The 18,368-nt window shown below is 48.1% G+C and overlaps 1 protein-coding gene and 1 long non-coding RNA gene across 5 annotated transcripts in view; one reads left to right on the forward strand and one right to left on the reverse strand.

Moving 5' to 3' along the window:
* LOC144589525 (uncharacterized) overlaps nt 1–18,368 on the reverse strand; it is a 300,406-nt gene that overhangs the window by 191,332 nt on the left and 90,706 nt on the right. The window lies entirely within an intron of this gene.
* The window catches only part of LOC144589521 (active breakpoint cluster region-related protein-like), a 67,673-nt gene that overhangs the window by 30,939 nt on the left and 18,366 nt on the right, over nt 1–18,368 (forward strand). The window contains exon 1 of one of the 4 annotated variants that reach the window (XM_078394375.1): nt 1,435–1,639. The exons of the other annotated variants lie outside the window; for them this stretch is intronic. Within the exon in view, the coding sequence (XP_078250501.1) occupies nt 1,453–1,639 (187 nt within the window). The 5' untranslated portion in view covers nt 1,435–1,452. Of the gene's footprint in view, nt 1–1,434; nt 1,640–18,368 lie in introns of those variants that run through there. 4 annotated transcript variants of the gene reach the window in all.

Below are 18,368 nucleotides of genomic sequence, written 5' to 3' on the forward strand. Positions count from 1 at the left end.
TTGGAAAAAAAGTTGCCTCTGGCGTTTCGGAGCCCTGCCTCGGTTCAGGCAAGGCCAGACCCTCTCATATAGTCCAGCACCTTCCCTCCGCCCCATCAATAGTCCAGGGGCCAGAGGGTGGCTAATCGGGCCGGGAAAAGCCTTTTAAAGCCAGGTGACCTGAGCTCCACGTGGAGTCCACAGGTCTGGTCCTTGCTCCTTAATCTTCACAACAGCCCTGCGAGGTAGGTAAGTCAAACTGAGGATGATGAAGGGGCTTGTTTAGCTCTGCAGCCCCAGCAGAGGGTTTTGGACCTGGGTCTTTCAGAGAGAGTCGTGACCGCGTCCTGCGATCTCCCTTTCTCTCTCTCCCTCGCCTCTTCCTCCTCCTCCTCCTCCTCCCCGTTATTCACCAGGGTGCTCTGCCACGCGCATCGGGGGCACCCAGCCAGCCAGCTGCCGCACGTAATTGAGGGATTTGAAGCGGCACTCAAGGAGGCTTGCTTAATTGGGGGAAATGTGGGGAAGTGTGTCAAGCCATGAGGGTGGGGGAGGCGGGGGAGGGGTTAGGCGCCGGCAGGCACACGTGCGTGCGTTTGAGTCTGTGCAGAGTGGGTGGCGGGAGATGGGTTTGCAGCAGGGAGAGGAGTGGGTGGAATGGTGCCCCCGGAGGGGGAGAAGGAAAGGCGGGCGGTTGGTACGTGCCCACGTGTTACCTCCCTGCCTCGAACCATGCGCAGGGCTTGCCTCTCTCTGCCGGTGCACCTCCGGGGTGTGGGTGTGCAGGCCTCTTCCTGAGTCCTTGATTTATTAGATTTCCATGCCACCTTTCCTCCCCACAAGTTCAAGGTGTGGGAGGGGTGGTTCTCTTCTGCTTCCAATCTGGCCCAAGATGACCCGGTGATAACTTTAATCTGAGTGTCCTGGGTCCTCGATCCAGCAACGTTGGCAATTACAGTATACCTGTGGTTTTGTGGCTATAAATTACGGACAAGGCATTCCTTGCTTGTAGAAAGCCAGCAGGTCAGGGAAAAGGATGAGATGCAGCTGGTCTTCCTCACTCAGGCAGAAGTCCTGGGGAAGGGCTTTCAGAAAGTAAAGCATGCAAAGTTCTTCACTCGCCCCTTCTTCAGCCTGACCGTCACCCAAAATGGGCTTCTGTTTGGCTCTCGCCTTTGGGCTCAGGGTGGCAAAGTTGAAAGAATCTGTATTGACTTCCGAGCAGGCGACGTTGATTTTGCAGGAGGCGATGGCTCTGCTCCAGGGTTTGGTCTGAATTTAAAACAAAAAACAAGAACCGTCCACGTTGCTGCACCCTATCTGCAAAAAACAAGTCTGACATCTCGGATTGCTCTTTCAGCGTTCGGACTAAAACCCACTGGGGATTTGCTGCCTTCACTTGGGCTTGCAGCCCACACTGACCAGGCTTCCCCATTTTTCTTTGGACAGATTTCAACTACGACACCGAGGAATATGATGCCGAGGGCAACGAGGAGCCCAAAGTTCCCCCCGGCGGCTCAGAGACCATGCCTTACATTGACGAATCAGCCACTATGTCCCCCCACCTCGGTCCCGCAATCCAGAGGGGGGCAGCGCCGGCGACAACAGGGACGGATCGGAGAGCATTTCCCCCACCCCTGCAGATGGACCGGGTGCTGCGGTAAGTGGCTGGAATTTGAGCCGGGGTGCTGTCTCCTTCTTTTTTTACTTTTTGTTATTTTATTTACAAACCAAGTTCAACTAGAAATAATGTTTGATTTCCGAAAAAGCGGACCTATAAAGTGCAGGTGTGCAGAAAATCGCAACATACCAGGCTGTGTGGGAAGGGCACATAACGGGACAAAGGAAAGCTGCTTGCTGAGTTATATATGGCTGATCTCTGAGTAGGGTGCTGTTGACCAGTGCCTGGGAAGTATTTTCCCACATGCTTGCTGGAGAGGCATGTGAGCGGGAAAGTTGCCGTTAACTTACGAGACGTGCGCATGAACAGTGGCCGTGCCTGTCACCGGGAAGAGGGGAGACACTTAAAGCATAAAGATATGTTCATTGTTCCCTCCTCCCCAGCAGGCGCGGTTTCTGTGCAGCAGGGGTGGGTAACCGGACGCCCTGGGTCAAATCAGGCCTTCAAGCCAAATCCAACCCTTCCAACCTTTTCTGAGGGATTTTCTCTTTTCTAAAAGGCTGAGCTGCTTCCTCAGGGCTTTGGTTACCAGCTGTAGGAGCTTAAAAGTAAAACCCTGACCACCACCCCCACCCACCCATCCCCGGGCACATGACCTCCGGGAATGTCTGTGACTCGAATTCAGCCCTCGAAAGGGAATTGCCCACGTTGGCTCAAAAATGTCATGCAGAGAGGTGTTTTCCAGCTTGCTGTCTGTAATCTTTTCAGAAAAGTAAAACCTGTAATTTCTCCCCCTCCCCCACATCACCTCTGAGAATAAACCCATTGCTGTAATTATCCTGTATAAAAAGGTCTGTGTTTGCATCAGGGACATCCATTACAACCATTGTCATTTGCACTGCAGTTCATTTGTAAGTATAAACTGTATGTCTAAACCGCAATAATGGTGTTAAAGCCACACAAGAGGAAATCAGACTTCTTGAACACAGGCTGTTCTAGGATTTTGTTATCCCGGCGATTTACGGGGAAATTACATTTGTTGGTCAAATTGGTCTATTTGATGGGGATCTTTGGCTCTTGTATAAGATGAGAGCTTAAGACACGTGACGTGGCCAACGGATATTGCTATAAACGAGGCTGTGCATATACTTTAAGCTGCTTGGGAATTAAGTGCCAACAAAATTGGATTTTAAAAAAAAAACACTTGGGATCACTGGGATTAGGCTGGTTGCTGTTTTTCTATGTGTCCAAACTCCCTGGAATCATTTGTTTGTTTGTTTGTTTGTTTAGAGGTGGGAGAGAATGACGGGCTCGAAGTCAGCCAATGGATATTATTTCATCTATGGGGACTTGAACTCGCCTCTCCTGAGTTCTGCCCCCAAACGTTGGTAATTACGGCTGTACATAAATGCGCCACTTATGCCCAGCATCCTATTGTGACCCGGAATGGGAGCATCGGCTCTTCAATTTGTGATTGTTTGCGCCTGAGATTTACACTAGTGACGCTTATGACGGCGCAAATCCCCTGCAGGATTCTGGCCTCTGGCTTAGAGCCCGTTTCCTGGGCATCCTGCATTTCAGAGCGTCCAGGTTTCTTGAGCAAATGACTTAAGCGAGAATTAAAAATAGTCTGGTTATCCTTGGATACCCTGGGAGAAACCAGGTTTTTGGACAACACTTCCCAGAATGCCCACACTTGCCAGGAGATCCTAAGAGTTGTCTTCTAGAGAAGTTACTTTTCTCCCCTCCTTTCTTTCTTGGTTGAATAACTCACTTGTACATTCTTGTGGGCATCTGGTATTGCATATTATGGGGTGGGTTGCTCCACCTGGCGGTCAAAATCTGGTATCACCTTGCTTTTTGGGAAGGGGAGGGGGCAGCCTGGGAAACCGGTCTCCCATCATTTCTGCGTGAATTCGATTTCTGAATAACCCCATTCCTAGGAAAGGCGTTTGAAGGCCAGGTGGCAAAGCTGGAGGGGGAGAGAGAGCGTGCAGAGAGACAGAGGTTGTCAGCCAAGGATCTCATACCCTCTTGACCAACCCTTTCTGGCCCTTTTGCAGCTCCGTCCGGGAGCAGATCTTTTGCAAGGCTCACGGGGCTGAGTTGGCCATGGACGACAAAACCGAACCCCCACCCCAAATTTGCATTAGACCGGACTTGATCGCAATCATACATTGTTATTTGTTGCTGGGAAAATGCATGGTTGCAGAATTATGGGAGTTCTGGGCCCCAACAAGTCCTATCCACCCACCTCAGGCTTTTTATATATTGTGTTCAGATGTTGTGACGTTCCTACCTGGTGCTGTGTGTTGAAAGAGTAAGGCCACAGGTGGGCCAGGGGGGCTCTTCCATCATCAGTTATAAGAGACATGGATCGCTAGATGGGAGGTAGAAACTGAACCGTCTCTGGGCCATCGGCAGCCCACTCGTAATGATGATTGGGGGTGGGAATTCAACTCACAAAGGAGAAGCACCTTAGAAGCTTCCAGCAGGTGGGATCCTCCAACGGAAGGTTATTTTATTCCTGTACCTGTTTGAGGCCTGAAACAACATTTAAAAAGAGAGAAAGGGAGAAGTGACCTTATGATCTTTCTCATGATTTCTGGTTTTTAAAAGAAAGGGGGTGGCGATAATCCGGTCCAGGCAGCAGCAGAAGATAATGATGATGATGATGATGAAGGCAAGACACCCTAAATTCAGTAGAAAACAGTTTCCAATATTTGTCGGCACAGCCGACGGGTGGCTGTATTTTCCAGTCCTCTGTCTGCGAGTCCAAAAAATATAAAGTTGTGTTTCTTAAAAGTCCCAGGGCCAGAGGGCTCCATCTGTCTCCTCCTGTCCTCTGCAGCCGATGAAGCCCCTGAAGGCGACAGCCACCACCTCCCAGCCGGTCCTCTGTGGTTAGCCTAAGCTACCTTCAGCCACTCTCATACAGGCGCTGTGCTTAACCATGGTTAGCACAAACTGCCCTTGATCAGCTTGGTGCTGATTTAAACATTCATCGGTATTAGCAAAACAGCCGGGGTTTGCTGTCTTAACCATGGGTAAGAATCTCAAACGTAAAGTGAAACCTGGACTGAAGCTGCCTTCCCAGACAACCCCTCCCCCCGAGTGTCTAAAAACCTAAATAATCATCTGTTTTCCTGGCCCCCCCTCTACGAAAAGGGGAAAAAGAAAGGTATTTCAAATCGCAACCTTAATGTCCATCATTTAGGTATCCAGATGGGTTTGTTATTTGTTGATGGAACCATTGCTGTAAATGCCAACTCAAGGCAGTGAGCTCAGAATGGCAGGCACTGTTCTCCTCTTCTCTGCTTTATCCTCCTAGAGACCTGCCAGGTAGGCCAGGCTGAAAAAGCCCTGATGGATCCGGGGTCAAACGGAGTGTCAACATTCATGGGGGACAACAGTTTCCCGATTCCGTGACACTCACCCTTACATTGCTTGGTTTAAATGCTCTCTGAAAAGGGATTAGACAAATGAACAGAAGGGAAGAACCTAAACCAGACGCCCCCCCCCCCCAGCTCAGGGCAATCTACCTTTGAGTGATTGTTGTTGGGCAGAAAGAGTGAAAGCCAGCGGCTGCCTTCCGCCCCTCGTTTGATCGCTCCTGAAATATCTGCTTGGCCGTGAGGGGGGCCTTTCTGACCCACTTGCACTTCCTTCTTCCTGTCTGGAGTTTCGACGGTGAACCTTCGCCCTTTGCCAGACACCAACGGCCGGCCGGGCAACCCACTTTGCAGATGGGATGTTCATTGATTGCACAAAAGAAGGTCAAGCCATTATCCCGGCCGAGGAAGAAGACATTACACACTCAGCCTGGAGCCAGGCCTGTCCCTGAGCAGACGCCTCACCGCTTGCCAAGTTTCTGGAGGAAACGGGGGTTGACCTGCGGAGGTCGGCGGTGGGGCCCAACTGAAGGGCCTTTCTGAGTGTCACAACTGGAACTTGGGGTGCACCATGAGGGTAGCCGCTTTGGAATACCCCCCCCGAGACCTCTCTACCCTCCTCTTGGTTTCATTTATCCAGAAGCCCAGGTGGCATGGATAGGAGACGGAAGTGCCTCCCCTCACATTTAGAGTCCACTCGGATGGAGGCGACGAGGGCCATCAGAACTTTGGGATTTCTCCGTAACATTTATATCCTGCAAAAACATGCTTTGGAATGAAATTAAAATGAGATAGAGGATCCAAAGTGGCTCATTTTGTGCAGCCAGCAAAGATGGCCAGGGATTATTTCACCAGAAAGTTGGGTTCTTGTGACTCTTTGGCCGTTTTGGCTGGTGGATGATGGGAGTTGTCACCCATTGCACCTGGAGGGGAGGGATGGGGGAAGGCCCTCATTTTCGGGCAGGGTGGACACAAAGTAATTTGTTTAGATTACTGTTGTGAAACCGGATAAGGAAGAGTTACTTTTTAAACAATTTATTATTAAGTTTTCAGGGTTTTCTACTGTAATTACAAGAGACTGCTTTTCAAAAAGCGAATGAGGGTTAAACCTTTATTTACTGGTCAGGAATACGTTGTTTCCTGAGCGTGTTATCTCTCTTTCGCCCGGTTCGCAGAGCAAGCCAATGGCCGTATTTATTGCATTTTTATTTCTTTTCTCTGTTCGGTGCCAAAGTCGGGACAGGAAAGTTTGCTTTCCTAGGAGGGGTGGATAGAACTGTTCCTTTGGAAATGAATTTTTTAAAAAAGTGTTTGGCTCTGAAGGCAGGTGGAGAGGTTGAGCAACGCCTATTACTGTATCCTGGTTCCTTGCACAGAATGAGTCAGGTCGAAACTGAAATAAATCACTGGAACAGGGAAAAGGCTTGGATCCGATTTCCAACTGAACCAGGAAGTTCTTCTCCAGGTAGTTCTGGTGGCAACACACGCTTGATCCCCCTGAGGGTGTGTGTGGGGGACAAGATCAGTTCTCCCGCCCCCTCCGAAAAGAAAACCACACCCTGCTTCTGTGGGCCATCAAAACCTAGCTTTGTGCGTCCTCTGAATCAAGCGACTTCCCAGTTCCTAGAAGGGGCCATTTAAGGGGCCTTGAGGGAAGCTTCAGGAGGACTGCAAGAGGGAGATCAGAAGACATCAGAGCATGGCCTTTTGTGTGTGTGTGTGTGTGTGTGTGTGTGTGTGTGTGTGTGTGTGTGTGTGTGTGTGTGTGTGTGTGTGTGTGTGTGTGTGTGTGTGTGTGTGTGTGTTTGTGTGTGTGTGTTTGTGTGTGTGTGTGTGTGTGTGTTGCAATTTGTGAATTTGGAGTGACTCTTTTGGGGCGAGGGACAGAATAATCAGAGGGTCCCGCCTTCCAAACCTCCAGGAAAATAATAATAATAATAATAATAATAATAATAATAATAATAATAATAATAATAATAATAATAATAATAATAATAATAATAATAATTTATTGTCATTGTAAGTATATACACAGTATACACATACAACGAAATTCACAGACACCCAGAGACCAGACACATGCACACAGATAAAATTCCCTAAACACTCCTCACCCACAAACATCTACACCCCAGGCCAAGTAACATAGTCCAACTAATTATTCACTACTGGTGGTCTTTAAGCTCATTATTAATTGCAATTATAGCTCTGGGATAAAAACTATTGAGAAAACGTGTGGTCCGAGTCTTAATTGTTCTATATCTCCTGCCAGATGGTAACAGTTCAAAAAAGTTATAAGCAGGATGGGAAGAGTCTCTCAGGATGTTGTGTGACTTCCTTAGACAGCGGGATGTGAAGATGTCATCCAAGGTTGGTAGCTGGAGCCCGATGATATTCTGGGCAATTTTAATGGTTCTCTGTAGAGGTTTTTTGTCCGCTACAGAGTTACTCCCAAACCATGCCAGAATGCCATAGGTTAGGACACTCTCAATGGTGCTACGATAGTATGACAGAAGTAAATGCTGAGATAAATTTAACTTGCCGAGCATTCTCAGGAAATACAGCCTGTTCTGTGCCTTCTTCGAAAGAAAAGAAAAAACATGAGATTTTTGCCTTGAGTCGCCCACTTGTCTTAACCAATGCCCACCGAAATCCTGCACCTCCTCAACATTAATGGGAATATAGGAGGTTTTTCCCCCTGCATCCCTCCCACACCTTCTTTAATTTATTTATTTATTTATTTATTGGATTTATATACCGCCCCATAGCGCTAGAAGCACTCTCCGGGCGGTTTACAATTTTTAATTATACAGGCTACACATTGCCCCCCCAGCAAGCTGGGTACTCATTTTACCGACCTCGGAAGGATGGAAGGCTGAGTCAACCTTGAGCCGGCTACCTGGGATTTGAACCCCAAGTCGTGAGCACAGTTTTAGCTTGCAGTACAGCGTTTTAACCACTGCGCCACAAACCAGATGTCTGTGGTTTTGGAAACAGATGGTGCTAACATTTGCTGTCAAGCTGGGGGGGGAATGCTATTTTAAAGTCTGGTGGTTACCATTCCAGTTTGCCTTTAATCTGTTTCTAGTATCAGATTTAGTGATGATGATGATGATGATTTACGACCTAATGGTGGCCCTCCTAGGGTTTTCTCAGTCGACTCAGAAGTGGTTTCTCGCCCCCCCTCCTGGGGGCACCCTGGGTCCCCCATGCAGCTGGCTCAGGGCCACCCGGGTGCAAGCCAAGGAAACCCATCAGCCACCCTCACGCTGTGTGGTCTCAGCTGCCTCCTCTCTCTGGAGGCGTGATGGTGGTAATTCAGATTCTTTGTCCAACAGAAGGAGATAATTAATAGCGTCTCTGATTGTGCCCCGTGCAAACGGTGACAGGATTTCCTCTCCTCTGAGAAATCATGGCTTTATTTATTTAGTGATTTGAGCATTTGTTTTAGAAGTCTGCCTCTCTCTCTCCCTGACAGTCGATGCTGCTCTTTTCCCTCATAACAGAAGCCCTGCAGGCTAGGTCAGCTTGAGAGGGAAGGGCCGGCCTCAGTTTTGTATATATGAAATAAATCACATTTCTGGTTATCTGTGCTCTGGGGGGAAAATATGTCTTTGCTGAGGAGTGGAATCTTAGAAGGGTAGAATTCTTGAGAGTTACAAACGTGGACATGTTGGTAATTTATCTCTTTTTTATCGTATCAGAAAGGCTCTGTTTGCCAGCAAGGGCCAGCATTCAAATTGAGCGAAGCAAAGTTGCCAAGGTTCTCCAGCCTTGCCTTGCTAAGCGTTCTAACGGCCCTTCCTGTCCCATCAAAGAACCGAACTGGCAAAAGATTTTCTGCAGCTGATGAAGGCCGTGCTGGCTATGGATGATAGGAGCTGTAGTCCAAAATCCTCTGGAATGTGCCCAGTTGGGCCAAACCCAGTTTTGACCCGGGGGAGGGGACTTTGCTTTTATCTCCAGTTATTGATCAGATAGAAGAACAGGGATCTTTTTCTGGGCACCTCCTCAGGAGGTGGGTGGGATTTGAGAAGCACCCCCGTCTTCTCAATTAGGTGATTCAGCTGCAGGGTTTCGGGTGGAGGTCTTTGTCAGTCCCTGCCTCAACGCCACCGAACTCTGTGGGACTCCTCTGCGAGTAGAAATGTGTAGGATGCCTATGGGTAAGTGGTGACCCGCAAGCCTGTGTCTTAGCAAAAACGGTGTGGATTTTGGTCGGAAGAGGCTTCCTTGCGGTCAGTTCCAAGACGACCGGAGAGGTGGCAGCAGAGCGTGGGTAGCAATTTTGTCTCTCCGTTCAGGAAAGGAAGTGATGTGCCTGGTCGCGCGTTGTAGATTTTATCTTGTGGAGAAAAGCCACCCTGACCATTTCCTGAGCTTGCTTGCTCCCTTCCAATCCAGCCTGTGTTTCAGTTAGCTTGCCGTTTGAGTGTAGGGGAAAATTAAAGCAGAACCCGGACTTGAGAAAGGTGGAGCAGGGCCAGGATCCTGGGGAGTAAACCATTGGTGGGGGGGGGAGAGATTGAGAGAGAGAGAGAGTGAGAGAGAGAGAGAGAGTGTGTGTGAGAGAGAGAGAGAACCACTTCTTTGTCATAGCCTCTGTCTCTGGCTTCTGAGCAGCTTCTGGCTGTCCTCTCTCTGAAGCAGGAAACGGGGTTGTTCACAGCTGTTGATGCAGGAAGATAGAGGTGGGTTGTTTTGGGGTACATTCTTAAATCACACCTTCCTCCCCCCCCACTGCCAAAGGAAAAAGTTGGGGAAACTTGACTTCATAAAAATCGAATCAGAGCAGTAGGTCTCTAAGCATCTTAAGCTGATTGGGGGTGGGTGGGAGAGAAATACAGATCCCATAATCCCCTAGCAGCCTCGCCTCCTGATTTTACGGCATATTCATTCTATACAAGATGATCATTAAAGTATCTGGAGAGACTTGCATGCTTTTAAAAGCCTGTTTTCAATGACTTGTTTTTATTTTGGAGGAGGGGCTTATACTCCTTTCTCTTCCCACTCGCTCTCTCTTTTTTTTAAAAAAAGTGATTTTTTTTTCCTGAAGAAGGAGGAGAAGTATAGCTTTTGAGGTGTTGTTCCCCTCATCCATCATCCTCCCTTTAATTTGGCTGATGGAGGTTTTAGTCCCACAAGATCTGAAGGGCCACAAATTTATCTTCCTAGATAAATTAAAACGTTCCCTCTTATTTCCTGAAAGAAAAGGAGCAGTTATTGTTTTTTCAAAGGAAAAATGGAATATTTAGTGGAGATTTAGTACAACCCCCAGTCAGTGGGGTTGTACTAAAGCTCAGGAAAACAGAAAGGTGGGCATGAGATGGACAGACTCCCCATGGGGGTGGGAGGAGGCGCCGCCATGGGGGGGGCTTGCTGGAAACCTCTCTCCTGCTCAGGGATGGATCCAGGCTGCGCCCTGAGGTTTCCAAGGTGAGGGCGACCCCTTCCAGCCCTGATCCCTGGGCTGACCCAGGGCACGCCCCGTCTCCCCCCCCTCTGGTCTGGACAGCTCGGGGGGGGGGGAAGGACAATGGAATGGGCGGAGTTACCTCCAGCAGGTTCCTCCTGAGCCCCCCCCAAAAAAAACTCCTTTGGTTTCCATGCCAGTTCTGGGGGTCAGGACAGATGGAAATCGAAGAAATATATATATTTTTAACTAGGCCACAGATTTCCTATGATGAAGAAACATTTTGTCTTCTCGTTCCTTTCATGAAGATGATTATTTCCCTGTGAGTTCCCTTTGTTTTTTATTCCTTTTTAAAATATGGTTTTATTTTTATTGTGTTGATGCCTTATTTGGTACTTAATTTAAAACATCAAGTCCATTTCTGGAATCAGTGGAAATCAGTCCGATGTGGAGACTCCCGGCCTTTCTCTCAACCCCCGGGGTGCGTCTGAAGAGTCCGAGCAAGACCCGGGGTCTCCTTCAGCCTGACCCACCTCGATGGAAAACAGGGGTGTTGCAAGGATGGCCACAGCCAAGGAGCCTTGACTCGAGACCTGCAGGTTCTGAACCTCTGGACTCCAGAGGACTCTGAGGTTTGCACGCTCTACATGCTCCTGAAAAGAGACCCCCCCCCAAAGCCACACAGATCTGCATCTTCATAAACATAGATCACAAGAAAGATTTTTATTGAAATACATCAGTAGTTAACGTATGATTACTGTGGGAAAGTAATCAAGTAATAATAATAGTGGTGATAATGATAATAATGATAATAATGATGCTAATGATGATGATAATAATAATAATAACTGAAATTTGGCAAATAGCGATGATGGGAAAGCAGTGCAGAGACTCGAGGCTGCTCCGTGAGCTTGGGCTCTTTGTGTTCCTGGTGCCAATGGAGGATGCTAGCAGAAGGCAGAAGATGAAAACCTGCACATCGTCTTCTCCCTATAATAAACGACAAAAGTGGGAGGGAACCTTACAGAAGCAGAAGACATCAAGAAGAGGCGGCAAGAATACGCAGAGGAATTCTATCAGAAAGATCTGGATGTCTCGGACAACCCAGACAGTGTAGTTGCTGACCTTGAGCCAGACATCCTGGAGAGTGAAGTCAAGTGGTCAAGTGCTCCAACTACTGTACGTTGCACTCATTTCACACGCTAGCAAGGTTATACTCAAAATCCGACAAGGTAGGCTTCAACAGTAAGTGGACCGAGAACTCCCAGAAGTGCAAGCTGGATTTTTAAGGGACAGAGGAGCTAGAGACCAAATTGCTAACAGGCGCTGGATTATGGAGAAAGCCAGAAAAAAGTTCCAGAAAAACATCTACTTCTGGTTCATTGACTAAGCAAAAGCCTTTGATTGTGTGGACCACAGCAAACTATGGCAAGTTCTTAAAGAAATGGGAGTGCCTGACCACTTTATCCATCTCTTGAGAAATCTATACATGGGACAGGAAGCAACAGTTAGAACTGGATACGGAACAACTGATTGGTTCAAAACTGGGAAAGGAGTACGACAAGGCTGTATGTTGTCACCCTGCTCCTTTAACTTATACGCAGAATACGTCATGCGAAAGGCCGAACTGGAGAAATCCCAAGCCGGAATTAAGACTGCCGGAAGAAATATCAACAACCTCCAATATGCAGATGATACCAGTCTGATGGCAGAAAGTGAGGAGGAATTAAATGAGGGTGAAAGAGGAGAGTGCAAAAAACAGTCTGAAGCTCAACATTAAAAAAAAAACCAAGATCATGGCCACTGGCCCCATCACCTCCTGACAAATAGAAGGGGAGGATATGGAGGCAGTGAGAGATTTTACAGTAGTACCTTGACTTACGAAATTAACCCATATTGGAATGGTGGCCGTAAGTCAAAATTTTCACAAGTCGAAGCACCATTTCCCTTAGGAATGCATTGAAAACCGATTAATCCATTCTGGCCAAAGAAAAAAAATACCCCCTCCCCAAAATAAAAATAAAACACTGCAGGCCCCATGGCCTGCAAAAAGCCAAAACAAATCCAAAAATAAACATCCCACGCTAGTACTGCAAAAAAAAAATCATCAAAAAACAAAACAACACAGAAACATACACCCCAGCCCAAACCTACCCGCCAAAATTCACCCAGAACAACTTTTTTAAAAGAAAAAAAAGCAGCAACGTGCCGGTCCGAAGCCTCCTGGGGGTCTCCTGCTGCGGCGATCGCGGCAGTGGGGGACCCCCAGGAAGCTGAGCTCAGACGGGATGGTCCAGCGGCTCGCCTCCCGGCGATGGCGGCAGCAACGGTGGAAGCCAGGGAGGCTGAGCCTCTCTTTTCCTAACCGTTGGGGCAAAAGAGCTACTAAGAAGCAGCCTCTTCGCCACCAATGGTTTGAATTTCCTGCCCTCGACCTACGAATGTCCCTACTTACAGACATTTTGACCTACGGACTGCTCCAGCTGGAAAAATTTACATCTACTTGCACCCGGAGCTGTCTGTAGGTCAATATATCCGTAAGTAGGGACGTTCGTAGGTTGAACTACCACTGTACTTTTTTGGGCTCCATGATCACTGCAGATGGTGACAAAATTAAAAGACGCCTGCTTCTTGGGAGGAAAGCAATGACAAACCTTGACAGCATCTTAAAAAGCAGAGACATCACCTTGCCGACAAAAGTCCGCATAGTCAAAGCTATGGTTTTTCCTGTAGTGATGCATGGAATTGAGAGCTGGCCCATAAAGAAAGCTGACCACTGAAGAATTGATGCTTTTGACATATGATGCTGGAGGAGACTCTTGAGAGTCCCCTGGAAGGAAATCAACCCTGAGTGCTCACTGGAAAGACAGATGCTGAAGCTAAGGCTCCAGTACTTTGGCCATCTCATGAGAAGAGAAGACACCCTGGAAAAGACCCTGATGTTGAGAAAATATTGGAGCCTCAGCTTCAGGATCTGTCCTTCCAGTGAGCACTCAGGGTTGATTTCCTTCAGAATTGATACGTTTGTTCTCCTTCCAGTCCAGGGGGCTCTCAAGAGTCTCCTCCAGCACCACAATTCAAAAGCATCAATTCTTTGATGGTCAGCCTTCTTTATGCTCCAGCTCTCACTTCCATACATCACTACTGGGAAAACGATAGCTTTGACTATGTGGACCTTTGTCGGCAACGTGATGTATCTGCTTTTTAAGATGCTGTCGAGGTTTGTCGTCTTTTAACAAAATTAAAAGACGCCCCTAGCAGGCGTCTTTTAATTACGTGGCTGCTGTCTCCATCTGCAGTGATCATGGAGCCCAAGAAAGTAAAATCTGTCACTTCCTCCATATCTTCCCCTTCTATTTGCCAGGAGGTGATGGGACCAGTGGCCATGATCTTAGTTTTTTTTTTATGTTGAGCTTCAGACCGTTTTTTGCACTCTCCTCTTTCACCTCATTTAATTCCTCCTCGCTTTCTGCCATCAGACTGGTATCATCTGCTTATCGGAGGTTGTTGATATTTCTTCCGGCAGTCTTAATTCTGGCTTGGGATATCGTCCAGTCCGGCCTTTCGCATGATGTATTCTGCATATAAGTTAAAGGAGCAGGGTGACAACATACAGCCTTGTCGTACTCCTTTCCCAATTTTGAACCAATCAGTTGTTCCGTATCCAGTTGCTTCCTGTCCCATGTATAGATTTCTCAAGAGATGGATAAAGTGGTCAGGCACTCCCATTTCTTTGAGAACTTGCCATAGTTTGCTTTGGTTCCACAAAGTCAAAGGCTTTTGCTAATCAATGAAGCAGAAGTAGATGTTTTTCTGGAACTTTTTTCTGGCTTTCTCCATAATGCTGCGCATGTTAGAAATTTGGTCTCTAGTTCCTCTGCCCCTTCGAAATCCAGTTTGTACTTCTGGGGGTTCTCAGTCCACATACTGCTGAAGCCTGCTTTGGAGGATTTTGAGCACAACCTTGCTAGCGTGTGAAAAGAGTGCAATTATGCGATAGTTGGAGCATTCTTTGGCACTGCCCTTCTTCGGGATTGGGATGTAGACTGATCTTTTCCAATCCTCTGGTCACTGCTGAGTTTTCCATACTTGCTGGCATATTGAACGTAACACCTTAACAGCGTCATCTTTTAAAATTTTAAACAGTTCCACTGGAATGCCATCACCTCCACTGGCCTTGTTGTTAGCCACCCTTTCTAAGGCCCACTTGACTTCACTCTCCCGGATGTCCGGCTCAAGGTCAGCAACCACACTATCTGGGTTGTCCGAGACATCCAGATCTTTCTGACAGAATTCCTCTGCGTATTCTTGCCGCCTCTTCTTGATGTCTTCTGCTTCTGTAAGGTCCCTCCCATTTTTGTCGTTTATAATATCCATCTTTGAAGAAAATGTTCCTTTAATATCTGCAGTTTTCTTGAACAGATCTCTGGTATTTCCCTTTCTATTATTTTCCTCGATATCTTTGCATTGGTCATTGAAGAAGGCCCTCTTGTCTGATAATACTATTGATCATGATAATACTCCTGATAATAAGACGATATGGATTTGGCCCAATCTTCTGGCTAATATTTTCACCCTGGGAAGGGAACCTCACCCGGTGTGCACACAGGGATCCTCTCCAACATGAACTGAATGCGCTACAAGAGCGCCTCTTGGTATGCCGCCGTGATGATTTTCGGGCACACATACAGATGCTGCAGGTACATTTGGGGGAGGTCCCGCCGTCAATCTCCATGGGGGAGGTCCCGCCGTTGATCTCCATGGGGGAGGTCCCGCCGTTGATCTCCATGGGGGAGGCCTCGCCATCGATCTCCATGGGGGAGGCCTCGCCATCGATCTCCATGGGGGAGGTCCCGCCGTTGATCTCCATGGGGGAGGCCTCGCCATCGATCTCCATGGGGGAGGCCTCGCCATCGATCTCCATGGGGGAGGTCCCGCCGTTGATCTCCATGGGGGAGGCCTCGCCATCAATCTCCATGGGGGAGGCCTCGCTATCGATCTCCATGGGTGAGGCCTCGCCAGCAATCTCCATGGGGGAGGCCTCGCCATCGATCTCCATGGGGGAGGCCTCGCCATCGATCTCCATGGGGGAGGTCCCGCCGTTGATCTCCATGGGGGAGGGCTCGCCGTCGATCTCCATGGGGGAGGCCTCGCCGTCAATCTCCATGGGGGAGGTCCCGCCGTTGATCTCCATGGGGGAGTACTCCTCGTCAATGTCCATGGGGCAGTACCCGCTGTCGGTCTCCATGGGGGAGGCTTCGCCATCGATCTCCATGGGGGAGGCCTCGCCGTCAATCTCCATGGGGGAGTACCCGCTGTCGATCTCCATGGGGGAGGCCTCACCATCGATCTCCATGGGGGAGGCCTCACCATCAATCTCCATGGTGGAGTACTCCTCGTCGATCTCCATGGGGGAGTACTCCTGATCGATCTCCATGGGGGAGTACCCACTGTCGATCTCCATGGGGGAGTTCTCCTCGTCGATCACCATGGGGGAGTACATGCTGTCGGTCTCCATGGGGGAGTACCCGCTGTCGATTTCCATGGGGGAGGCCTCACCATCGATCTCCATGGGGGAGGCCTCGCCATCGATCTCCATGGGGGAGGCCTCACCATCAATCTCCATGGGGGAGTACTCCTCGTCGATCTCCATGGGGGAGTACTCCTGATCGATCTCCATGGGGGAGTCCCCACTGTCGATCTCCATGGGGGAGTTCTCCTCATCGATCTCCATGGGGGAGTACATGCTGTCGGTCTCCATGGGGGAGTACCCGCTGTCGATTTCCATGGGGGAGGCCTCGCCATCGATTTCCATGGGGGAGGCCTCGCCGTCGATCTCCATGTGGGAGGCCTCGCCGTCAATCTCCATGGGGGAGTACCTGTTGTCGATATCCATGGGGGAGGCCTCGCCATCGATCTCCATGGGGGAGGCCTTGCCATTGATCTCCATGGGGGAGGCCTTGCCATTGGTGTCCATGGGGGAGGTCCCGCCGTTGATCTCCATGGGGGAGGCCTCTGCCTCCTCTTCATTTTCCCACTTCTCTTTTTCATCCTGAGCAGTCAGGACCTGCGGGGACCTCTGAAGCCTTATTCTGTGTTCCAGATCTTCTTTGCAAGTTGCTCCAAGAGGCAGAAGGCCCCCCAAGGGTTGAGAAACCCGTCTCGGAAGCCCCCGCCTGTGCTGGGCTGTTCTTCTCCTCACGTGAGCTTCAAGTTCTTCTTTTCTGGGGAGGTTCAGGAATGGGAGACGCCAGACCTGGATGGGAATGGAGAGACATGCCCTCTGTTGTTTTTCCCCAGTCCTTGTTCTCTCAGGCACTTGCCCCTTTGCTGGTCTTTGCTCATACACCTGCCAGAAAGAGAAAATGAAGAGAAAGGTCCAGCATGAATGAGAGTAAAGAATAACTAGTTCTGCTTCGTGGCCTCTGTGAATGCACACATAAGGGTTTAGTCTGCGCCTGCGCTGACGTTCTTGGAGCATTCTAGAGCTAAAAGTAATAATTTTATGGGATGATTCCCCCATGAGGCGCCCGTGCTCTTCCCACCCAAGATTCCCCTCAGTTCCTTTTTTCCGCCATGCTCTAAAGTTCCACAGAGAACTAGAGCTATTTCTACACAGTTTTTCCCTTAACTTATTGATCACCTCCCTCTAAATCGGATACTTTCCCTTCTCAATTATCTAATCTACGATCCCCCGTGAGTTGTTTTCGTTTTCCTTTGCCAGCCGTTTGGCTTGCCCCCACCACACACACACACACACACACGTGAACCATTTACTTCTTTCTCCTTTCCCGCCTTTTTCGGCCTCCTCTTTTTGACTCTCGGGCACCTTAATGATTTTCTTCCTGAGTAAGCTACATCTTACCCAGATAGGTGCAGCAAGTTCGGTAGTCGTGCACCCCTCCCCTTTCTTTCGGATCCTGTAATAGCTTAAGTTTTATTCTTGGTTTCTTAGTCTTCCATACAAATTTTGTTGTCAGGTGTTCCAATTCTTTGAAATATTTGAAATTTAGTAATATTGGTAGATTTTGAAAGAGGAATAAAAGTTTAGGCAAAATAATCATTTTTATCGTTGCAATTCTTCCCATCAATGACAGTTGTAGCTTCTTTCTTTCTTCCAGGTTTTTCTGAGTTTCCTTCTGTATTCTAAGATAGTTCTCTTTCATTAAGTTGCTGGGTTTTTTTGGTGATGATGACTCCTAAATCATCCTAAATGATTTTTTGTACAGTGGGGTCTTGACTTAAGAACGGCTTGAGTTAAGAACATTTTGACTTAAGAACCGCTCTCATAGGAAAATATTGACTTGACTTACATATTTAGATTTGAGTTAAGAACTGAAAAAAAAAACACGTGGGAGGCAGGGAAAGTGCAAAATGTGAACTTTCAGTTAACTGTTGGCTAGTGAAAAGGGTGCCTGTCTGCTTCCTCACTCCTCCCAGCGTTTAGAGAGTGGATTGGGAGACAGTCTTCAGATTGCCTGGTACTGCCTGGACTGTATTTTCCCTGCCTTCCCTGAACCTTTCTTGACCTAAGAAAAAAAGAAACAAAATATCCCCCTCTAGTGGTCGAAGGCGGAATAGCAGCTTCCCATTAGTTTCTATGAACAGAAAAGAGCAGATACGGATCAAATGGTTTTCAATGCATTCCTATGGGAAATGCAGATTTGACTTGAGAACTTTTTGACTTGATAACCGCCTTCCAATACGGATTAAGTTCTCAAGTCAAGACCCCACTGTACTTCTTCAAAATTATTTTCCTTCACCAGATTTCCTTCTTCTTTCTTTATGTTTTTAATCATAACTTTTGTTTTTTGGTAATCATTTTTGAGACCTGCCACTTGTCCATAATCTTCTATGATTCTCAATACTTCATCTAGGTCTTCTTCAATAAATTAAGGCCAGAAGTTTATTAAGGTGATGAATTGCATCACAAAGATGTTACCCCTACACCCACAAATTGCAG

The sequence above is a fragment of the Pogona vitticeps genome, chromosome 5 (assembly GCF_051106095.1).
Source record: "Pogona vitticeps strain Pit_001003342236 chromosome 5, PviZW2.1, whole genome shotgun sequence".
Taxonomy (NCBI): domain Eukaryota; kingdom Metazoa; phylum Chordata; class Lepidosauria; order Squamata; family Agamidae; genus Pogona; species Pogona vitticeps.